A 25,367-nucleotide genomic window follows, 5' to 3' on the forward strand; every position below is an offset into this window, starting at 1 on the left:
TGATCTGGACATTGGCAAACATTACAACAGAATATTCAACATTTGGATTTAAAGAAGCATAACTTTTACACACACACACACACACACACACACACACACACACACACTTCTAAAGACAATTAAGACAGAAATTGGGATAAGGTTTTACCAGGAATGGGTACCAGAAAATCAGGACTAGGATGCATGAGCAGAACTACAGATGGTTTTTTGTTTTGTTCTGTCTTCAACCCTCAAAATTCACCAGAACCAGAAACAAAGTAATTAATGGCTGCTGCTGCTGCACAATGCTAACTTTTAAGCACTATTTAAGGCTTAACAGAACTATCTCATGATTCATGGACAATGAAATGGGATGATTTCACTTCATCTGAAGTGTTATGCAGTTTAATATTGTTTGCGCTTTGAGCACATAACTGTGGCCCTTTTACGTGAGAAGGTTTCTACCCAATACTGCAAAACTTGAAAAACAGTGCTATATGTTTGTTTATTTATTTATTTCTCTATCTGCTTATTTAATTTTCTCAGAGACCATCACAAAAGCTACTGTTTGGAGGAATAGTATTTTACTTGTTGATATGTGTTTGGGGCAGTAGGAGTGGTCAGTTTATGTTTGGGTCTCCTTAGCACTGAATCAATCTCTAAAATTGCTATTAATTGCACTGCTGTTACTCAAAAATGCAAATGTGCAAAGCTTAACATGAAGTTCTCTAGTCAGCTTTGGTTACAAAAAAACAAACAAAACCACCACCGTAAAGTTAATGAGCATGAAATGTTGCTTATGATGCCCATTCAGTACATTCTTCCATATTTATTACATATTTTATAATGCCATAACTTATTACTACATGTCTTCACAATAATTATCTATCCATACATATAAAATTAATGTAGTTGAGGGCAATGCCTATTAACCAATAAAACAAGGGATCTTACAGTTCAAACCAAGAACAATAAAAGTTGAAGGATGCCAAGGAAGCCTATAAAGGCATAATGTTTCACATTGAAGGATTAAACTTCCCTAACAAGACATACAGGGAGCCAGAGCTGACTTAATACCAGCCTACTACGTTCCTTATGCTTAAATCCCAAAAGTCCTTAACTAGTTTTTCATGCTTTGTCTATTTATACTACAGCTGTATTCTTTTGGAGTCATTTATGTATGTGTAGTGGCCACTTATAACACTAACAAACAGAACATTTTAAACAATAACAAATGCTTATTACTTTTGCTGTCTTTGACCCAACTCTGTATGTGGTACTAAATGAAATTTTACTATAAATTCTCTATATTATGCCCATACAGGTAGACTGTGTATTGTTAACGCTGCTGCTGCTATTATTAAGCAAGTTTAGGATATGAGCTTCATTGTTCATAGGTTTGTTCTAGAGACAGTTTGCTGTTGTATCCGAGTATGTTTTTATGCTGCTGAAATTATGTTAAGGTCCTGCGTAACATGATGTGGAAATCAATTGACCCATTAGGTTATGGGCACAAGGTAGTTTGCTTTGTACGCCTGGTTTATTGATATGCCACCACATCTAATCACTGTGTATATTTAAATGAGAGCCAACTATTTCTCAGAGCATCTCTCTTGCTGAAATCAAATGAAGTGTTTAATTTATGCTTGGATCATGCCCTGTGCTTTTAATGACGCTTCCCACCAGTTTCATTTTGAATTCTCACATTTTGAATAATTCAAAATGATGATCTGAAGGGCTTTGTATTTGCAAGCCTATTGCTATGATTTTGCACAGACAACACTTCCAATAGCGGGCTATGGAATAAATATAGATAGGAAATGGTAGTAATCTTGCCTATGAAACACAACAGCTTAAGATGAAAGTCTAAGGCTCTGAGGTCATAAAAACCACCTACAGTTCAGCAACCCTTCCAAAATGATAAAAGGAAAGCTTTATTGGACTTGGAAAAAAATGTGCAGCATATAAAAATGTACCTTGTGCTAAGCATGAAATTAGTCAAGAACTAAAACTGATTAAAATTGGATATAAAGCTTTTATGTTGTGCCAACAACAAGAGTAAAACTGTAATTTCAGTTCTCCCAAAAAAATGACCACTGTTATTCAAAAGAAAAAAGGTCTGTGCAGTTCCTGTACTTATCAAATACTTGTTAACATCATACAGTTGTATGATGTTAACATACAGTCTGATTGTGCAGGGGCCAAGCAGCCAGTAGTATTCACAGCCATTGCTTATTATTACTATTCCATGAGCAGAAAACGAGGGATAGAACCAAAGAAAGAGAGAAGAGACCCTCAAGCTGTTAGTCCAAAAACCTGGTGATTTAATAATACAACATAAAATGCCAATTTATTATTATTGCCTTATCTATAGATATGGACATCAACGGGTTGCAGTATTATATATTATTGGTCTGTAGTAGCAAAGTGCCCTCAGAATCAGGCTTTTGGTAGCAGGAGAAACAGAAGATTGGATTTTCACTTTTATCTTAGTGTAAAACTAGTATGAGAACAGATAAAAGCCACGGATGGAGATGGTGAAAAGCAAAGGAACAAAGACATAAAATCTAACTTTGAAACAGAAACCATCACACAGTGTCCAAAAGCACTGCTCTAGTCTTAGATCATACTGAGGGCTTCTTTGGCGATGGTTAAGGGATAGATAGTTTCGAATCACTTTTGCATTTGTTTCATTGTATGTCAATGCAGTCTCATTTCTGCATCAATCTTCAATTTTAAAAAAAGAAGCAAAAATTGGCATTTAGATACATATATTTGAAAATGTTTACAAAGGCATACAAAATATGCATTTCTGAACACATTTTCTCTCTCAAAATGCACATTTCTAAATATATTTTTATACCTAATATGAATTTTAAGATTCATTTTAATACTTTTTTGAGCCAAGAACATGATCGCAAAATTGAAGTGTGTGACATCTGAAGGATGCCTATATTTTGAGCCACACATCAGACTGAGATATGTGGATCAATTCAGCCCTGTTAATATCAGAACTTCAGAAGCTTTATTCTTTGAGCACTCTTAGCTGTGCCCTTACTATATGCAAAGTCTGCCTTTACTGGTCCAAACAATTGCATGCAAGTGCACATTCAAATAGTAATTTACCGATAATGATTGAATGTTTGTCATCAGGAGAGAAAAACACTGCTAAAGAAGTAAGTGTGAAAAGTTATAAAGTGCTATTTTTAAAATGAACAACTTGAACAGACAGCAAGAATATGTGCCTAGAAATATGTCTTTTACAGAGATCAAAAAAGTGTTAAAAAATTCATCTGTTCAAAAGAAAGAAAGAAGAATTATTTAAGCATGTATGCATTTTTCAAACCTGAAAAGGCACATAAATAGCTCCCAATACAGGCCTTTATCTTTTTAAAAATGATACCATACTGATCACACTTCCCTAAGGCGATAGCAGCCGGGTCCTTTGATGACGGGTAACTTTCTCATATGCTCACTCATCTCTGTACATTCAGGAAACATTCATACACAAAAATCTAAATTTTATATCCAAATACAGATTTTTAAAACATTTTGATGAATTTTGGAGCTGAGAATTGCATTGGGGCACATGGAACTATGAAAGGTGATGGGTAATTCAGTTCCGATCTGCACTTCACTCGCAAAAGATCAGACTACTTTGTTCTGGAATTTGCAAAGACAGAATTCCTCCAGCATTCCTGCCTATGACAAATTGCCATGCTGCAGTCTATGACCCCATTCTCTCCCACAGGAATGTAACTCTTTCCTCAAGATATGAAAACAACTTCTCCTTGGCACAATCCCCTCATGGTATGTGTGAATTTATTTATTTTAGTACATTTTTCTTCCATCATGGAACTCAAGCTAGAGTATATGGCGTTCCAAGGCAGTCTCTTCCATACAGACACTGATCAGGTCTAATCTTTATTTAGCTTTTGAAATATAGCTGCATCATGGGTCCTCAGACCTTGCCCTGGGACATTTTTAACAACTGGGTGGAGGTAGACCCAATTGTGTTGAGTCTTCCTCACCCAAATGGCCCCACCCATGTTTCTGCTTACATGCATGTGGACCAGATGCCCACATGATAGGCCTTACCCATAATGGCATGGGATTGCACCACTCAGTGCATGTGGCCTTTGACACCTGCAATATGTATATTCAGGACCCACCATATCCTTTATGATTATTTTTTGTAATCAGAAGTTCCAAAAGTTGTTTTCAATGATGTATTTAAATTGTTGCAGCCTACTCTGGGACCTTAGGGTGAAGGGCAAGTAATAAAACATATATAACTATAACAATGATAATAACAATATAAACTAGAACATTTGAAAAGCATTTTAAGATTCGCATAGAAATAGGGATGCTGCAAATTATTGCTGACATGCTGTTGCCTCCAGTCACAATAAGCATTTCTCATCCTTACAATGGCTTTTAGTAGTAAAGTAGTGGAAAACATTTAAGACATCACACTTTTGCCTGCATTTCAGTTCCCATATGTCTCCTTTACAATATATCGAGGCAGCAAAAGCTGTACAGCATCTTGTTCCAAACTTATGTCTGTTTTCTTGGACACTCTTCAAGACACCATTGCCAAGAAGCAACGAAGTGTTTAGCAACCTTCTGCACAGTAATTCTGGCTTCTGGGCATTTAAATTGATTTCCCTCAGTTTTTCCAGCAGAGTTTACCTCCTGGCCCAACAACCATGCAAGGGCAAGGGGCAGTAGCACATGAGGAACAAAAGCAGACACATTAGAGGGTGTGAGGATCATTAGCATGATCAGCGTTATGAAGCAGGGTCCTCCCAGTATGCTTTAGAGTTCCTATTCCCTACAAATGCAGACCGAGAAAAAAATGAATGAGATATATATATATATATATATATATATATATATATATATATATATATATATGCAGGTTTTGGTGTCTTCGGGTGTCTTCCCGTGTAAGAGTTGGGGTGTCTAGGCGACGTTTCGACGAGGTCTCACTCGTCATCTTCAGGCTGGTGCTTTCGGCTTCTTGTTACTGGAACAGAGCAGGATCTCAGTGTTTGAGTTCCTATAAATACTGTTGAGGGGGTGTATATATAAAAGCTATGGCAGCTTCATTTCCATTCCCCTCAGACACTTACATATTTGCATAGATTAACACTCTCATTACATATTTTTTTAATGAGAAAAGAACAGACCACACTTTGCACAGATACATACAGCAAATCTCTGAATGCTCATCAGAGCCGTCAAGGCAATCATCATCCCCATCACAGCGCCAGCGGTCTTGGATACAGCGCCTGTTCTGACATTGAAACTCTCCAGGTTTGCATAACTTGGGTAGCACTTCTCCAGAATTAACTAAGGGTACAAATGCATAAAGAACATGCAGTATTAGCTGCCCATACACAAGCATTAATTATTCTTTCTACTTCATAGCCTTCAGCTCTCATTATTACATATTCATAAAATGACAATCCTATCTGGAGTTTTCTGTAAGAGCAACGAAGTGCTTGGGATTCAGTCCACTTATTGGCTCCCACTCCAATATTAATCAATGGTTTAGGATGCTCCTGCATCATTGTAGTGCAAACCTTCACTATAATAACAGCACCCCATTTCCTTAAGTGCTAAAGCAGGGATGGGGAGCCTCAGGTGAGAGCTGGATGTGTCCCTCTGAGCCTCTCCATCTGGCTCTTGGGACTCTCTTCAAGAAATACCTCTCCCTAGCCATATTCCCTCTTCTCAGGACACACCTGTCACCAGTCCTGATTCACACCGTCCATGTGTGTGTTTGCCTACAACAAGGGGAACATTTATATTTCTTACTCTGCCCACTTCTACCTCTGACCCACCTCAAAAGGTTGCCTAGAAGGGAATGCAGCCTTCAAGCTGAAAATGTAAGGGGGGGAGAGGGAGGGAGTCATTTCAGTCTAGGTTTAAAACAACCCCAAGACTACCTTTAAAGTCCCAAGCATTGAAGGGAACTCCTTAGAATACTGAACACTGTGTTCAGTAAAAAAAACAAACCTCTGTGTTTTTCTGTTCCGCTGGTGAAAAAGCATAATCTCCTACACTTAGACATTTGCAGTTTTACAGACATTCACAGGCTTCATTTTTTCTCCCTGCAACATTAGTATAAACTCAGATACTCTCTAGGAAGATCGTACTTGTGCATCTTGTACTGTTTCCCTCCAAATGCTGGTTATCAGCGCAAGCACACACTCTGCCTCCGGGAACAGCTAAACAGAGAGTGCTGCAGCCTCCATTGTTAACACGGCACGCGTTGTCGCCTGAAATAAAATAAAAAAGCAACCTTAATGGCAAATAAACAACATGTTATAAGAGTATAATATACAGAGACCATGAAGAAAATTGCCTTTATCTAGCAGACACACTGCTTTGATCAATGGGGTTTCCTGCAGGTACAGCAGGTACAACATGATCTAATTTGGTCACAGTCTTATCTCTTACTTTTAAAAGTATAGGACTACAATGAAACACTACACATTAGAATGAACTTATTTGTTTCATTTTCAAGCCACCCTTCCAGCTTTATCGTAACTGAGGTAACATATGTGACGCAGTGCTGGTGGTGTGCATTTAAGTTTACTGGGGAATTTAAAAACTGGCAAAATGCTGGTGTTTGAGAAGATTGGCATGCCAAGGGAGGAGGGGTTGATATATTGAAAATATTCTGGTAGTATCCTTGTGTCAGTGATGGTCAGGCAGGGGTATCGGAGTAGCTTTCCCCCTCATACACTCAATTCATTTTCACCAAGAGGAATTCCTTACAACCATCCATTCCATATAGGACAAGCATTCTGGGTTCACTTTCCCCCTTACAGCAGAGTGACAGAATACTGAAAAAGTGGGTCAGAAAGACTGGAACTGGTTTTTTGATTGTTTTAAAATGCACAGTGGAGCTTAAGGTTACAATCCTATAGCACTTACCTGGGAGTAAGCCCCATCAAACACAATGTGGCTTATATCTGAGTAGACAGATATATAGGGTTGTACTGAAAGCAACTGGTGTCAGTTGAAAGTTGTAAAATAAAAATGCATGTCAAGCTACGGAACAATAATATAAGACGAGGGCACTGATTATTATTGACTAGTGTTACTGCTGAATTTTGCCTGAAGCTATATTGGAAGTGGATGTTAAAGTTTTAGCTCTTGCAAAACATCTGAAAAAGAAAGAACTGCAGTTGGTTTTGCCACAACTAGAAAAATTCCTTAGACATTTACACAAACGTAGGTCATCTCCAATTCCACATAAAACAAAATTTAGAGCAAATTGGAGAGTCTTTTTGAGGCAAACAATTTCAGGCTTTTCAAGGGACTTTCAATAAGCCTAACATGACATCTCAGAGGAATTTGAGCATCTTCATCACCTACTTAACCAGATAGTGAATGTGACCGAAATACCATTTCATCATTTTGAAACTTAAAATCTTTTCTGATTAATACCACAGACCACACAACTAGAGAGGCCTCAGGTGTTTATAAGCTCTGAAATACCATTCAGCTTTTAAGCTGTGTGTCAATAAGGCCTGGCTTAGATGGTTCCATGCATCACAGACTACCACTGTTGAAATACAGGCTTCATATAGCATTAAACTTTATTGCATGGCCTTAGAATCATAAAGAATATCAGTAACTAGATAATAGTTCTTAGGCAAACAGCATAGACATTGTCTTATATTTAGTTAAGACAACATATATATGTATATGCGTGTTTATGTGTGTGTCTGGGATCCTGAAAATGATTCATTCAACAATACTAACAAGGAAAAGTATTTCACAACTGCATTTTAGTTAACAAGAAAACCCATTAAAGTAAAATAAAACTTGGATGGTTACACAAATAACTCATATGTGACACATCCTTCAAGTTATCCTCAGTACAGCCTTAAAAAGCTGTTAACTGGTTTGTAAATGTAAGCTGACAAGAGGCATGTAGGGTCCATTTTTCAAGACTGTTCATAGGTGGCATCAAATTTATGTGTGTTTGCGTTGTGATTGTTTAGAACCTGAAATGTTGGATACATACATTTTAAATCCAAATCAACACTCGGTTTATTGAGCCATGTAACTACTACTACAAGTCTTGGAGGAGATATAAAAGTGGGGATTATTGATTAGTCCGTAGATGGATTTTTAACAAGCAGTTTATATAAGCTTAACTAGCGACATAGGCTTATATCCTACTTCCATTAAAGTAAATGGAAAGAATCAATTTGGATTCTGTGGAAACCAGACTGAATGTGCATGAAGACTTTATTATTCTTCATCAAAACAGATCCCTATACCATTACCAAATAGCAAATCAATTACCATGTGATGCTTCTCTGTGTCTTTGAGACCAGCTAGAATTGTACATCACAATTGTACATTACAATTTTAGCTAGTGGCACAGCTAAAAGAGAGCCTGAGGTGAAATCTCTCTTGAAAGGTGAGAAATCTCCCCCGCCACACACATTCTGGGTAGTATAAAGGAACACAAGCTACCAATATTCAAGCAGCTGGTTATTTCCCATACCCAGGGCCCTTCCAGGACTGCCACAATCTCTTATTATTTATTTTTGGATGTATGTATTTTGTGGATTTCTGAACAAATGTTCTCTGTGTTAAAAAATAAAAATAAAACACACACAATGAAATCCAGAAAGATGGACACCAAATAAAATAAAATAAAATAAACTATAAAACCTAATAAATTATGATTATTTTATTATACTACTGACTATTATTATGCTTTTTATTATTGTGCTCCATTTAATGTGTTCTCAATGTTGTACACTCCCCTGGGATCTTTTGCTACAGAGCGGTATATGAATTGATAACTAACTAACTAACAGCAGCTGCACAAAGCTGAAAGACTAACCAGCACAGAGTTATAATGAGTCCAGCGACTAAAAACGTTTTCAGATTCATAAAAGTATTCCAGAACATCCTTTGTTCCCTTAATGGCCCATTACTTATATTTTAACACTTGCTGGATCCAGGGATTAGCAGGGTCTTGGTATATACAGCCTACCCTGCCCACAACTAATAGCAATATTTTGCAAGAGAGAGAGAGAATGTTTTAAACAGATGTTGGCCTTCCCAGTAAGCCAGTGTGACAGGAGGCCAGATAAGTGATGCTGCTGCATCAACTGCTTCGGATATATGCTGTTTGCACTCACATCTTGCATGCTTACTAATATAATATAATCTCAGTACTTCCAATTTCATAGGCATTTAATGACCAGGGCAATGACTTTGGGACCTTTCATCCTGGGGGGAGCTTTGGCTAGGGTACCCACTCCAGTCTACCAGGTGGCAGAGAGATGTGAACTTCCCAGACAAGGCCAGCACTCTTGGCATTGGTGGGCTGCAATGGAAGCAAAAGTCACTCCCCAAACACAGCAGAGCACCTTTTACCGCCATGGACAAGGCAGGAAAGGTCTCAGAAGCCATGACCACTGCAGAAATGAAGTGTGGAGTATCAGTTTGCTGCCAGGGATTCTAGACATGGTAGTCCAGGAAAACACACACTGCCAGGATCTGGGGTCATGGTGTTCCCTGACAGCAATTCATTACGTTGACTATTTCTTGTTTATGGACTTATACATACATTATATAATGATCATAAATATCATTATATAATGTATGTATAAGTCCATAAACAAGAAATAGTCAACGTAATTTTGGATTATAACTACTACTAATAATACATTTACCATACTTATTAGCCATGTGTTACGGCTGTATTTGAGCAGGATATGGGGAAGACCTGCTGTCTCTTCCCTCACCTTCCCATGCCCAATCCTAAATTAAGCATCTGGACCTTGGGGTACTGAAGGGAAAGGAGGAAGAGATGGAATGAGGATATCCTGCTCAATCTCCAAGTGATCAGATGTACCATTCCTAATATCCATGCTTGATTTTTGTGAGCTTAATCTGGGCAGATAGCACAGTCTACCTTCGGAGTTCCCTCTCTCTCTCTCTCTCTCTCTCTCTCTCTCTCTCTCTCTCTCTCCGACTTTCACTATATCTCTCTTCTCTGTGATGTTTGTTTATTTTGACAAACTCACAGTTGCAGAATCCATGCAGAGTCTACCTCCTCAAAATAAGGAAATCATCTATGGATTGAGAGAAAGACCCCCTCATCTATTGTTTATTGTTTTCAGTCTGCCTACCTAACTGGGGGGATTAGACTTAATCCAAACACTAGTTACCCTCCTCCCACCGAGGGGGGAGAATAAAAATAATTTTATGGAGGTACCTATGAATTTCTAGTATTCTCTCTTTCAAAGCAAATTGATCATATTCAAATTTAACCTTGAACTTTTTGCTACACAGGAAAAGAACTGGAAGAGTTATCGGTCATCAGACTTAAAATTACATAGAAGAATGGCTAGATCTTACATCTTCAAAGCCATGAAAAGGTTATCAAAGAACAATGAACATAACTTCAGATCTTTTAACTAAATATTTGCAGACCTTAAAAACTTCACAGAAAGATATTTAGATCAAAACCACAATAGGATTTGTTCAACATCCAATAATATTTTTTAGAAGGTCAGAGCAAAAACCTAACAAATCTCAATATCTATAATTAATGCAGTATCTCCTCCAGTTAATAATAACTCTGATGTATGATGTATGATATTTGTTGACGCGAGTGGCGCTGTGTGTTAAACCACAGAGCCTAGGGCTTGCCGATCAGAAGGTTAGCGGTTCGAATCCCCACAACAGGGTGAGCTCCCGTTGTTCGGTCCCTGCTCCTGCCAACCTAGCAGTTCAAAAGCACATCAAAGTGCAAGCAGATAAATAGGTACCGCTCCAGGGGGAAGGTAAACGGCATTTCCGTGCACTGCTCTGGCTCGCCAGAAGTGGCTTAGTCATGCTGGCCACATGACCCGGAAGCTGGCCACATGACCCCTCGGCCAGTAAATCAAGATGAGCGCAGCAACCCCAGAGTCTTCCGCGACTAGACCTAACAGTCAGGGGTTCTTTACCTTTACTATGTTGACTGGATCAATGAATTGTTGGAGAATAAATAGTTAATAGTAAACAACTACATAATCCACAGACATAATCCAGCAAGTCATTTGCAATTTATTTCAATGCATCATATTTATGACTAACTTAAGTCATATTTATTTTAATGGCAGTTAGTTGTAGCTAATGTTTGCTGGAATGTCTCACAAATTAATGACAAAGATTGAGGCAATGTGGTAAAAGGGTAGCCTTTCTGTAATTAATGTTAAAGCGCTGCTCAGTGTAAATACAGAAAATATTGTTCTCAGTACCTTGCTGCTTGTGGGGATCATAAATCTGAAGCCCAAACAGAGGTGATCTCTCACTTCTTAGAAGTGTCACGTTTCTAGTCATCAAATCCAGTTGGAAAATAGAGCCATTCATATAATCTGTCCAGAAAATATAATTCCTATGGTGTGACAGTCCAAATGGATGGTTTAATTCTTTTCCACTGTAGACCACCTACAATTAATCAACGTTAGTTAAAGAGATGTTAAAATTCACTGCACCAGTAAAAAGCTTTACAATTCCACCTTAAAACAGACAAGGGGAGGGGGGAAGACAGAGACAGAATTTGAACAATTTTGTCCAAGCATAGAGAAGCTGGTCAGAAACAGGCCATGTTCAAGGTCTTATTGTTAGCACACAAATCCCCTGAACAACCCAGGGCCATGTTACTTGAAATACCAGCTGCCTCACACGGACCTGAAAGATGTCTTAGATCATCTTGGGAAGTTCTCGTTGTGGTACCACATCTTACACAATGTCACAGGGTATTGATAAAAAGGCATTTCCTGGTATTGACCCTATACTTTGGAATGCCATTCCTTCTACTATATGTGAAGCAGCAACCATCAGTTTCTTCAGATGTCTTATAAATTCCCTGATATTCTGTTCCTGCTTTAATGTGTTTTTAATGCAGTTTTATACTACTGTTTTACTGGTTTTATGTTGCACCTTTGTTTTAATGTTATTGTTTAAGGTTTTTAATGTTGTGAACCACTTAGGGATTTTAAAAAAAATTAAGCAGTTTATACGTGCTTTAAATAAATAAAATAAACCATATAGTCATAAATACAAGGATTGATGTGGGTAATATTAACTAGCTTTGAATGTGTATTGGAGGAATTGTTCCTTTGTGCTGCATTAACCATTTGTGTGAAGATTCCCCATAAAAATTAAAACAATCTTAAGAACATTCTTAGCTAGGGAATAGCCCAAAAGAGCTATTTAGCTGTCTTAAGATTGTTATTGGTGTACTGACTTCTCTGTTTATTCTCAGTTTCACCTGAGGGTGCAATCAGGATAGAAATTGTGCTCATTGATCAACTGGAAACACTTTTTTTTTTTGCACTGATGATGGAACAGACTGAAAGCTGCAGAAATCTTTAGCAAAAGACAAATTAGTTTTTTTCCTCCCTTTTGCAGAAAGTCCTCTAGGATGTCTGTGTAATTAACTGGAATCTTCATCCTACCCACAGAACTGGGAAGAAATTAAATGCAAGGAGCCAAGCACTGACAGGATTGTTCACACTTCACATTAAAAAAGTTAGGACAGTTTTGTCTGACTGTTGATGGTTCTGTGATTCTGCCTAACGCACAAACATTGGTGAATAATCACTACATTAACCCTATGTGTACGGCTCGCTGGTTTAGGCATATTTTTAGAATGTTATGCATTTATTTTTACATATCCTACTTTGCCTCCAAGGAGATCAAGGTGGCAAACATGGTTCTCTGGTTTTAGGAGAGGCAGACACAACCACACTGTCTTCTAGGTTCAAAACAATGGACTCTACTATATAAGCTACAATGGAAGTGTGAACTCTACTAGGTCAATGTCAGAGAAGCAGCATGTGCTACAAAAAGTATTTAAGTAGTTGGCTGTGCCAACCAATTAAAATGGTCAGGGAAAGCACTCCCATTAGCTTTAATGTGGACCTTTGTAGTGTATCACCATGTACCGAAAACAACTCAACATTAACATAGGATTATTAGATAACAAAGTCTCTTTGTGTTCTGCTTCTTCTAAAGAAAATAAATAACATATGGGCTGCACCCTGCAGCAGGATGCCAGCTAAACTACCTCAGTCATCCTTATGCTGGAAACGCCCCCCCCCCAGCACATAGATCAGCCATAGAAGGAAAGTAATTAAAAAATAAATAAACCCAAAATTTAAAGTTGCAATATAATTCAGTGAAATGAAAGCTTGAGGGCAACACAGCATCACATTTCTTTCACCTTTCTGTCAGTTCCATTCAGAAATATTTGTTCAATGTGATCATAATAGGCATCACACCAGTACAATATGTTGTTTTGATAGTCCAGAGTTAATCCATTTGGCCACAACATCCTTGATGTAACAAAAATCTGTCGGTGGTAGCCATCCATCCATGCCTTCTCAATTCGTCCCACGCTATCGTCTATTTCATCTTCTTCCCAGTCTGTCCAATACATCCAGCTATGAAATGATAAATAAGCATCCATTTATTATTTGAACCAAATTGCAGAATGCCTTCTACAGAGATGCAGTAGCTCCATTGGGTTTCTACTTTAAGCCTTCTTAATGCTTTCTTTCTTCCTGTCAAGAGCAATAAATGAGTAACAGAGGTAATCCACCAAGGGGGGCAGGGGGAGAAAAGCTACTCCTATGTGACCTGAGAGAATATAATCAATTATATGATTACAAAACTGAATTGATTGACATGGAAAGTTGATGCTGTGCTAATGAGCTGCTTCGAACTTTACCTAATCACACTAGGGCTTAGGATATCTCTTTCTCTTAACTGGCAAACTGACTTTATCATAAAGGAGAGAATTATGCAATGATTGGAGAATATGTATTTCTAATGCAAACTAATTTAACCATTTTCCCAGTTTGTGGAAATTTAATGACTAGGTATAAAGTAGTTCTGCAACCGGGAATACCCCTCAGCACTCCCATTAAAATTGTTTGTTTCCATAAAAGATTGTGAATCATCTCCCTTTTTATTATACAAAAATCACTATGTTATAATCAGGAGCAAACACTCTACACTATGGGTGATATGCAATTAAGTTACAGTAGACCCACTGAAATACATTGACTTGAGTCCAGTTTCAATGTATTGAATATGACTTACAGGGCTGTATTTTGAAATAAAATGTTTAGGATACCCTATACCCTGTAAGTCGTTCTCTAAGTAAATCCACTGAAAAGAGGGGTTGAATTAGCACAAAATATTAAAAACATATAGGGATGTAGTTTGTAATTATATCCAGCTAAGTTTAATATTTTAGCAAAATTAAGCCTCAAAAACATAGAGAAAGGAGGGGGGGGTGCTGTGGAAGCTGAAGCAGCTGTTTAAAGTTCAGGTCCCACAAAGGCTCAAGAACCTTAAAACTGTTTGAAAGGATAGGGCCCACAACATGATATTTTGGAGGATGACTCTTGAAGGTTTGGTTTGTTAAAAAAGAAAAAGTTATATCTTAAGAAAGACGCACTTGGAAAGCAACAGGTTTTTAACTATTTATAGCCAGGGAAAATATCAGTGCCTACAGAATTCTAAGACAAATTCATCAAGGAATAAGTTGCCGCTGGTATACACCATGATGACAGTATAGATAAAAGCAAAGTTTAGCAGTCTAGATTTCTGAATTCTATTACAAATTGGCACCAAATATTATTTGGTCTTACTGCAGAATTGAGGTAGTATCCAATATGCATGTTTCATAAATTCTGATGCAGTTGTGTGTCTGTGTGTAAGTTTGATGCCAAGCATGTTGAAAGACAGCTTATGCGATTGATGGTCAGACTATTGAACATCCATTCTGATTTGTTTATGGGTCAGTTGTATTACAATGGTCATTCATCCTGATTTGCTTGTGGGATGTTTATGTGTTTCTCCATTTAATCATTCATTCCACACTCTTTCCCCCATTACTTTCCTAATAGCAACAAATCTTATTTTTTTTAAAAAAAGAGAGAATTTGTTGTGCACGGATAATGTAACACTTCTACCCACTTTAATTGCACAAACTTGAATTTCTGGTATGCTCTTGAATCCCTCCCCTCCCCCACAACAGTGACAGTCTGGAGGCACTCATCTACTTGTGCTCATCTGAAGGCACCTTTAGTAAAATCTTTATGTCAGCTATCTTGAATTGAAGTAAATAACCAGATCAATATACTCTTTGCTCTTCTCAACACTACAATGAATCAATAGCACTTGCAAACATTTATTTGACTTGTTAAAAGGCCATTGCTTAAAAATAGTCCTCTTTGTTTTACAGTTACCATCAGTCACGTCCCAAGCCAGGCTCAACCAAAGTGGCATTAATGCTCACATCTGGAATTAATTAAAATACAGGCATAGCTTCAACAATATTTATCTGAAGCACAAAGAGAATTATAATGCAGTAACTAATATTCCTTTCTATTAAAAAAAAACACCACATGTTATTTTAAAAAATACAAATGGGGGAACTGGCTGCTGTCAGGCATAGGATGCTCAAATACATAGATCACAATTCTGCTTAACTAAAATAGTTTTGTAAATGTGTGTCAGAACACCCTTTTTTCCAAACTTTCCCTTTCTGAACTATATAAGCTTAGTATTATGCTACAAATCTAGAAGACTGCAACCCATGAACTGGAACATTTCATAAACACAATTGCCAGTGTCAATTTGATACAGGTTCAGCTCACATTTCTTCTATGTAGTTTAAGTCAATATAAGCTTCTTGTGGAATAGCTTGTGTTCAATCAAGTACTATGTAAAGGTGCAAACCCTGGAAAAATGGGAATTAGCCTTACCATGAATTTCTGTTTAATGATCTGGATGAAAGGCATTCCTCCTATGGGGAGGCAGAGTCCTCTCAAGGCTTTTGCCTCCTCTCCAGGCAGAGGAATCATCCCCACTAAGTATGGACCACTGGTTCCTGATGGAGAAGATCCTCCTGAATATCAAACCTCTAGGGAGCCTGCACCATCAAGCTGACTAGATCTGGGAACCAAACCCCTCAGGCCACCAGAATCACCTCAGTTTGGACTTGATGGACTTTCTGCACAGTTCTCTGAATCAAACTGAAGCCAGAAATGCATAAAGTTATCCCAGATGCCACTCTGTTTCCAGTGCAGCCAGAGACAAAAAATGTGAATTGAAGGTGCTTAGCTGAACATTTTCTGCTGAAGCAAACAGGGCTGTCACTGGTTGACCCAGCTAGCACGCCAAAAAGTAGAGCACCATAGGGTTCAGCTGCCACTATGCCTCTTTCACTGTTATTTGGCTCAACAAGTCCACTCTTTTCAGATGTTCTGTCTTCAAGCTGAGTAGATGACACTGAAAGGTTTGCCATACTCAGAAGTTTGGATACCTCTGACATCAATATGCAGTATCACGAGCCTCCCTGTCTACTGACATAAGCCTTGGCCAAATTGTTGTCAATCCAGATCAAACCAGAACAAACATGGCATCCCTGGTCCTACAGAGTCAGGATCCTGCTCAAGGTAAACCATTTTCAAATTCAGAACATTGAGGCCCATCTTGACATTTTTGCCCTGGATAAAGACCACCCCCCCCTCCAGCCAAAGAGGTTTGAATTGGTAGTGAGAACCACACAAGAGGGCTCCTCCAGGGACACTCCTGCAGACAGATTATGGGGTGCCAGCCACCAAGAAGGCTCCCTCTTCAGTGCAGATGGAATCCCCACCATCTCAGACCTCTTTGCTGCAATGACATATTGATATGACCTGAGCAGTTGATGAAGTGACCAGATATGAAACTGAGCCCATGGCAGGAAAACAAAGCTTGATAGCATCAAGCCCTGCAGATAGGTAGATTCTATCAGAGTGCTTGGCAAAGATCACAGAATGACATGTAAGGTCATCAGAAGCTTGTCCACCTATTCCGGCATCAGACATATCGAGAAACATTTGGTGTCAAGGCAAGCTCCAAGGTGCCTAAGAGACTTGCATGGGAAAGATGACACTCTTTTCCATGTTGACCAAAAATCCTGATTCTTGCAGACAGGTGACTATTGTGTAGGTGTCCTGCATGCCCTGATTCTGAGAAGGGGCGTGCACCAGAATGGCATCCAGTTATGAAGGGACACAAATGCTCCTAGAGCATAGATGAAGTCCTTCACCCAAGAAAGGAACCAAGGATATTTCCCCTCCCTTGGAAAGGCAATTGGGGGACCAAGACTCCTGGAGTACTCATTCCTGTCCTCTGCTGGCTGGAAGCTCTATATATGACATCAGCCAGAAGAGATTGTACAGCCACACATATCCTGGTGTCAGAAAGGTCTCCAGAGGGGCAGCTGAGAAGTGAGAGGAAGCCATTGGAGCAAATAGAACCACTTTCTGCCAACTGAAGAAAAAAGGTGGGAAAGCCACTGCTGTGTACCAAATGCTGCAGCCACTTCTTTTCAACAAGTACTAGTATGCTTGCTGAGAAGTTAAGCTGGGACCACACAAGCTAGCCAACTTGCCAAAAATTGAGGGGTTTAACACTGGTGGCCACTCTGAGAGTACTTATTAAAAGGACCCCTGGAGGGTTAAGTCCAGTCAAATGCAACTATGGGGTTGCGGCACTCATCTCACTTTCAGGTTGAGGGAGCCAGTGTTTGTCCACAGACAGCTTTCCAGGACACTGTCACGGAAATGCCGTTTACCTTCCCGTCACAGTGGTACCTATTTATCTACTTGCACTGGCGTGCTTTCGAAGTGCTAGCTTGGCAGGAGCTGGGACAGAGCAACAGGAGCTTACTCAGTTGCGGGTATTTGAACTGCCGACCTTCCAATCGGCAAGCCCAAGAGGCTCAGTGGTTTAGATCACAGCGCCACTCACATACTTATTATAGGCCTGCTAGCAAGAGAAAAAAGGAGCCAGCCACAACCAATGCATAAATGGCACTCCCACTTCATGGTGGTTCTTTGTAGGATTTGCCAAAAATCTGTTGCTGTGTAGCCAGTTTCCCCCTGATTGGAAAAAAGAAGTTGATGAAACTGGCCCTTTGTGGATATAATGTCCACAAACATACACCCCAAAGGAAAAACACCTACAAAGAATCCCAGAGGGTTGGGAGTGGGGGAAAAGGACCCAACGTTTTCTCATGACAAACCAACAAGCAACCAGGAGAGAAGACAATAATTCATAAAACTCACAGGAGATTAGTGAGTCATAGGAGATCAGGGGGGGGGGGGTTCAGGAAAATAGTCTGAAGGAAGTTAAAAAACAACAACAACAGTCTGAGAATCTATCGACTTTCGGGTTGTCCTGGTTTTTACCTTTTGAAATATGGCAACCCTACCTTGGGAAGACCTGCTTGAAGCCTCCAAGAGGAAGCATCATCTCATAGGAAGAATGTCTTCCTTCTCTATAGACTAGTTGGTATATAGTTCATTATTCGGTCATATTCTGGTTTACTTTGGTTCTAGAACAGCATGAAGGTTCATTTGCTATACACTATCTAACTCACCCGCTATATTAAAAAATCTGGTGAACTTGAATAATGAATAGTATAGAAAATAACATGCTGTCTTGCAACATTATTTTGTAAGGTTTTTAATATGCATATTGCAGCTTATAATATATTAGTTTCTGATCTTTTTAAAAATTTGCTTAATAAGAATATTACTACAACTATCTTGAAACTAGTGGAAGCAGCAAGGAAGGCTGTTTTATAAAGTACATTCACTTGAGACCATGATCCATTAATTTTGAAATGAACTGTTCTTTGAGTACATGTTCACTACTGACTGCTGTCTCCTGTGCCCCAAGCTGACAAAGCAGAGCAAAGAGCATTCTGATTAACATGAAACTCATAACTTCTTAACGTATCTATCATTTCTCGGTTCTCTAAATTACTATCACACCACTTTGTGTAGGGGTGGGGTGGGGATCAGTTATTTGCACACAGTCAGATGAATGCTCTGGCCTGATTTCCCCTGGGCAAATTTCTCTGCTGTAGACTTGCACCGAGAAAACTTGCTGCAGCCAAATGCGGTGTTTCTCTGCTCCCAAGGCTCTTCTACAGCTGCAGAAGAGATGGGCAGAAAACTCAGCACAATTTCAGCTGTATATCTCTGCACCTTTAGCCCTCTGTAGCATGGCAGACCTAAACCTAAGTACTGACTCTTCTTTTTTTTTTTTTTTTAATTATTTATTAAATTTATTATAATCACATACATTTACACATACAAAGAAAAAGGATTGTACCATAAAACAATACAGTACAACAACACTTTAAAAACACATATACCTAAAAGTTATAGAAGAAAAGAAAATTCTACAAAAAAAAAAAAAAACAAATTCCAATCATACCCTTACACACATTTGACTTCCATTAACCTCAGCTTTGGATTAAATATTCTACATTATTCTTCTGCAGTTACTTTCATTTTCCTTTACATGTCGTAGGAGTTAACCTTCGTCTACTGTTAAGTTGTTAATTCTCAAATTAATCTCAAGGTAGCTTATGAATTTAGACCAATCTTCTGTCTTTTTAATAACACTATCCCGCCTAACATATTGTGTAAGCCTCGCCAGTTCCAAGTATTGATACACTTTCACCTGCCACTCTCTCATTGTTGGTATTATTGGAGATTTCCAATAACTGACTCTTCAATTAGCTATTGTCCCCCATTATGTCCAAACCAGGTTCAGAGCAAGCCAGGTTCTTTAACCTGTTTTATTTCACAGGGGTGTCAACTTAAATCAACTTAAATAAAATGGGGGGGGCAGCACAAGTAAGCCCCACCCCGCAAAATCAATCACAAGATATGGTGTGCACACACCATTTGAATGGCTAATTATGTGCACGCCTTCGATTTAAATATATGGCATTTCCTATCCTATTTTCCTATATCCTCATAGAACTCTAGCCCAATGGTTGCCATTAATTTGATTCTGAATTGATTTTGGAATGTATTTTAATTAAATGACTGTGATTTTATGTAAACTGTGCTTTTTTTACTGTTGTTAGCTGCTCTGAGCCCGGCTTTGGCTGGGGAGGGCGGGATATAAATAAAAATGTTATTATTATTATTATTATTATTATTATTATTATTATTATTATTATTAAAATTGTGATGGTGATTGTTTCTTGTCTGCAAGGTTGGCTTCATTTAAGCTTTGGGGTTGATTTTCTCACCCCAAGGTATCACCTGAGCTGATCTTCTCCAATCACTTCATATGGGGATACATTCAGAGGGTGATATTAGATTTCTTTGCTACCACTCTCCCATGTCAGGTTTTTCCAAAACTATTCAGTCCAAACATATAGTGGTCAAATCTCTCAGTGTATGTCAGCCCCTATTAAAAGCTTCAATCCACCTGGTCTTTGACAACTGACATCCTCTTTTAAATTGCATAAAAATTGAGTTGAAACTAGGTGCTGGCAAAGTCACCTTGTAGTGGGGCAAAAGGTGCTGTGATTCCATTGGTAGTTCAACTCAATATTTATGCAATTTAAAAAGATGATGTCAGTTGTCAAGAGTTAGCTATCTTGCTGACAGAGTTCAATGAACACTATTGCATACTAGGAAGGCTAATACTAAAGTTGTGTCTTTAAGTAGATGGAAGCATGGTGTTTGTGGACCAGTTTAAGATTATAAAATCACTATTTAAATTCAAATTCTTAGAGGGACTATTGAAAAAAACAGGATATTATAACATATGAATATATAAAGCAGCCTTATATTGAATGTGACCATTAATCTATCTAGCTCAGTATTGTCTACCTGGACTGGAAAAGGTTGTCCAGGAAGTGCTGAGTTTTGTGTTTGAGATGAAGTCTTCCATGTGAGTAAATAGCTACTAGGCAATCTTCTATTATTGTAACAATCTAAAAGGTTTCAGTATTTGTTTTTGAATCCACCTGTTAACTTTGCCAAATTGGCTCTTAAACTGTATTTGAGATAAAATAATATAAACAATTAAATAGTAATGTAGAATTGTTCTTCAACAATTTGGTCTTCCTTTTCAAAAGGGATTTTTAATGTTACCATATTGTTCAATCTCCCTGTTGGTAGGGTTGGAATATTTTCAAAATCACAATATTGGATGAATCCACATAGCTGCTGTTTTTCCTCTAATCCCTATTGTGCTCCTTGATATCAATTTGACTCTTCCCCTTCTGTTAAAATAGCCCAGTTTTTGCAAAAAAATATCATTTCACACTCACAAATTATATCACGGTACATACAATGCATGCATAGTGCAAGGTACACATTCTGGCTTTTGCTTTCCAGGACGCAAGAACTATTCAACTGACTCTCCTGTTCCTTTCCACTCTAGAAGCTGATGTCTACTCCAGTTTTACTCCATTTCCTGCCGGTTCCATTCTAGGCAGTGATTTTTATTCCAGTTCCATTCTATCCCCTCCCAGTCCATTCCCACTCACAGCATTTAGGATGCTAAGTCAGATCTTCAGTGAAAGAGCACAGCTAGCCGTTGAGTTTTAATTCCAAAACTATATATTAATTGAGTGAGTGAGTGAGTGAGAGTGTGTTTGTATGTGCGTGCGTGTATGTTTAATAATGTTTTGAGCTTGGAGTGAAGAAAACTAACCTAGCAGCAAACTGCATTCCCCCACACCCTTGGTAATTGTGCATATTTTATGCACAGTTACTAGTAGATAATGCTGCCTGGATACAAACAAGGGGAGTAATGGTGGGTGAATCATAGTGGAGAACCCAACTTTGGTGGTCACAAAAACAGTAAACTCCCAAGCATTATCCCCATGGACATTTAGGCATACAATTCACTTACATCCACTGAAATATCTAGTTTAACAGTGCGGGAGAATATTATTGGGGGGAGGGAAGTTAATGGTGAAAAGGGGCTAAATTTTATTTAAAATTATTTTTTAAAAGCTTTCATACCCATTGACAGGATCCACAACAATTCCTCTTGGGTGTGACATGTCTCCTTCCAACAGAATCTTCCGACTTTGAGAGGCTTTCTCTAATCTGGCAACATTAATTGTTTTCCTGTAGCCATCATTTGTCCAAAACAGATTATTTCCAAGCCAGTCTACTGCAATGCCTTCCACATTATCAAGATCTGTTTAAAGAAGCATCAGATATATTACACATGATATATTGCTAATGTTGTTATGTATTTGTCATGCTTTAAACCAGTTCACTTTATCTTAAGTCATCCAAATGCGATTAAGAAGTTAAGAGTGCGTACTATGAAGGAAGGAAAACAAATTGATCCACTGTAAAATGTCCTAAATGTGTAATAACATATGCAAAAAACCCAGTGTGGTACAGTGTTTAGAGGGCTGGCTGGCCAGCTTTATTCAGTAACAGAAGCTACTACCTGGGTTGTGAGGCTGAACTGCCATGCAGAGCTCCTTCAAAAAAGAGTTTGTAACAGCAGAAATAAATATTTGATCAAAAACAAGAATATAAAGTCAAAGGAAGAAAGCAGAATCAGACTGCAATTCTAGACACACTTACCTAGGATTATGTTCCATAGGACTTACTGCAACTTATGAGCACACACGCAAAGGATAGCACTGTTAATTATACAGGGCACACAGAGACATATATATGCACTGCCCTTTGAGGGAACTGAGTATTATACATATTTCATTATGTCATGAATTCAGCATGTAAAGCCAAAAGATGCGGACAAGATCGTTTATTAGAATGCATGCCAACAGACTAAAGGAAATGCAGACATCAAGGAAAGGAAGGGAAAATATTTCTAAAGTGTTTTGGCAAATTCTTCACAAAATTTGTAATGGTAGGGAAAGGAAAAGACCTAATTAAAAGCAACTGAAGATTTGTACTTAGCTCTTCTTAATAAATGTTACCAAGGAAATGGGTTTTTAACTTTCTAGGTACAATGAAGTTTTTCAATGGACGCCATCTGTGTGTGTGACACACACACACACACACACACACATATCTAAGTTTTTGAATTAAGCAAATCCTTGGGATAACACTATTGTAGCACAGAAAGTCACATGGTAGGCATCTGTTCCAAAAATGCAATATAAGGAAATTAAAAATAAGCATTTAATGAATAGGGCTGCAAGCAGCTTAGGCCTTTCAGATCCTTAGAACAAAGGTTTTGAGGATGTTAATTTTTTTCAATAAAAATACTCTGTTTTTTCTTTCCATTCCCCCACTTCCAATATATTTCCTGACTGGCACTAGGCTTGACAGTACCCAAAGTAATTAAATATAGCAGGCATAGTGGTAGGTCTGTGAGAAAACCAACCCAGCCTCTGACATGGTAGATTAATATGATTATACTGTGATATATCACATTTAAGCTTAGCAAAAGTAAAGAGGTAAAAAAGATTCTGGGGTAGAGGTAAATTTTGAAGTGCAGATCTCATCATGACATCCCCATTCCAAAAGGAGAATCTGAAAGGGCAAGTACCTATGTTGATTAGATATAAAACCCAAAGAGCAGCAGTATTGCATAATATTCACTTTATTAAGATGAGCTGACAGTCACAGAACTGGCAGAGGCAGATTTAGGGCAGCGCAACTGGTCCCCCCCCCCAGGGCACCTGTAGGGGGTTCCTTCCTGCCTCCTTCCCAAAGCCTAGTTGGCACTTGCCCAGCTTTGGGAACGAGACAGAAGGGCTCTTGGGAAGGACGTGGCAGCCAGGGCGATCCACCCCTTCCTCACCCACCCACCCCAGCCATGCCACTGTATAAACAGAAACAAGAAAATCAAAGGGACAATGTATACATTGGCAAATATGTAAATGGAATGGAACATGCCCAATGGACATGAGAATGGATTTCAGAATGGATGGTGACATGTTTGTACAAGATACTTTTATCAAAAAAATTCCTGCAAAACTTGAATCCCTGCGTCAAACTAAAATTCTTCTCCGTCTTATGATACTTTCCACCCAATGGAAAATGAGTGAAATGTTAAGGGTAGACTTCTATGTGCACTTACTTGGGAGTAAACTCCATTTAACTTAGTTGGAGCTATTGCATCAGCCTACACATATCATTAATCATGACTGCTCCTTTCATTGTCTACACTTCAAAATAACAGTGCAGTGGTACCTCGGGATGCGAACGGGGTCCATTCCGGAGCCCCGTTCGCATCCCGAACAGAACGTAAGACGCAACAGCGTGTCTGCGCGTGTGCGGGTCACGTTTCGCCACTTTTGCACATGCACGTGACGTCATTTTGACCATCTGCACATACGCGAGCGGCAAAACCCGGAAGTAACGCACTCCGTTACTTCCGGGTCGCCGCAGAGTGCAACCCGAAAGCGCTCAACCTGAAGCGTATTTATCCTGAGGTATGACTGTACTCCTCAGTTACTAATCCAAAAGTGAAAAACTTAATTAGTTTCACTTTGGAAAAAGAACCTATTAAGGATACTCTTTATACACAAACATTGCCTTCCCTTCTCTGTTGCTACACAACCTCCTCTAATGGCCTTTCCAGTTTCTCTATTTGATGTCTTTTAGTCTAAGATCATTTTAACCCAGGCCACAGACAAAACAGATAATCAAAGCTGCTGGAAAATTGCAACTCTTACTAAGCTAGTACAGAAGTATTGCTATGTTGTAGGCATCATTAAGCAGTGTCTGTGACAAGTACACCTTACAAGCACCTTCCTTAGCAAATATAATGAATTCTCCCCCTAAATTAATGGGCTTTTCTACCTGTTCTCTTTCCCTCCTTTTTCATTGTAGGTTATGTTACAACACGGGGGCATACAGGTAGACTAATAAAGACAACTTTTAATTATTTCTGTTATCTGAGGCAGGCAAAGCTGTATAGATCAGGATATGGACTCAAGCTGCAATCCAAACCCCAAAGGGGGAGCGGTGGGCTTAATGGCATGACAGTACCACCACTGCAGTCGCGACTCAGGATGGAAGGTGGCTGGTAGTTAAATTGCTGAAGCATCCTAAAATGGCCATTATGTGGCTGCAGTGGAGCTGGCTCAGAAGATCCCAGGTTGGATAAGCCCCTTTCTGCCCTGTTTCAAGGTTGGCATCCCTTCGTAGGAGGAATTATCCACTCATTCGAACTCTGCCCTCACAAGGCCAGCACAAGGTGGGTTTTTTGTGCAGCCTCAGTAATAGGCTGATCAATAAACCAAGGCCCCTCAAGACAGATGTGCTGTGGGTGGATACAGGAAATTGGTTTCATCATATTCTGTATAATGATGCATGCAAGGACACTCCTGATCCACTTCAGGCCAAGTTGGCCTCAGTGGCCACTAGTATCAGGTGACTGACAGGTGAATGGCCTCATTCATGTGTGAAATTTGGCATGGCAGGGATGAGAAGATAGGATCTGGCCCACCACTCAGAAAACATTCTCTGCCCCTGACTTAGACCATATACTGATGGACCCGATACATACGGTACACAAATGCT

The 25,367-nt window shown here is 38.9% G+C and overlaps 1 protein-coding gene across 3 annotated transcripts in view; it reads right to left on the minus strand.

Annotated features, from left to right (window-relative positions):
- LRP1B (LDL receptor related protein 1B) overlaps positions 1–25,367 on the minus strand; it is a 742,760-nt gene that overhangs the window by 186,512 nt on the left and 530,881 nt on the right. For all 3 annotated transcript variants that reach the window (XM_083492761.1, XM_083492762.1, XM_083492763.1), the window contains 5 exons: positions 21,870–22,050; positions 13,244–13,463; positions 11,274–11,463; positions 6,144–6,266; positions 5,194–5,334 (listed from right to left, as the gene is read on the minus strand). In XM_083492761.1, coding sequence (XP_083348887.1) covers positions 5,194–5,334; positions 6,144–6,266; positions 11,274–11,463; positions 13,244–13,463; positions 21,870–22,050 — 855 coding nt within the window. The remainder of the gene's footprint in view (positions 1–5,193; positions 5,335–6,143; positions 6,267–11,273; positions 11,464–13,243; positions 13,464–21,869; positions 22,051–25,367) is intronic.

Source organism: Podarcis liolepis, assembly GCF_965112155.1.
Source record: "Podarcis liolepis genome assembly, chromosome: 1".
NCBI lineage: Eukaryota > Metazoa > Chordata > Lepidosauria > Squamata > Lacertidae > Podarcis > Podarcis liolepis.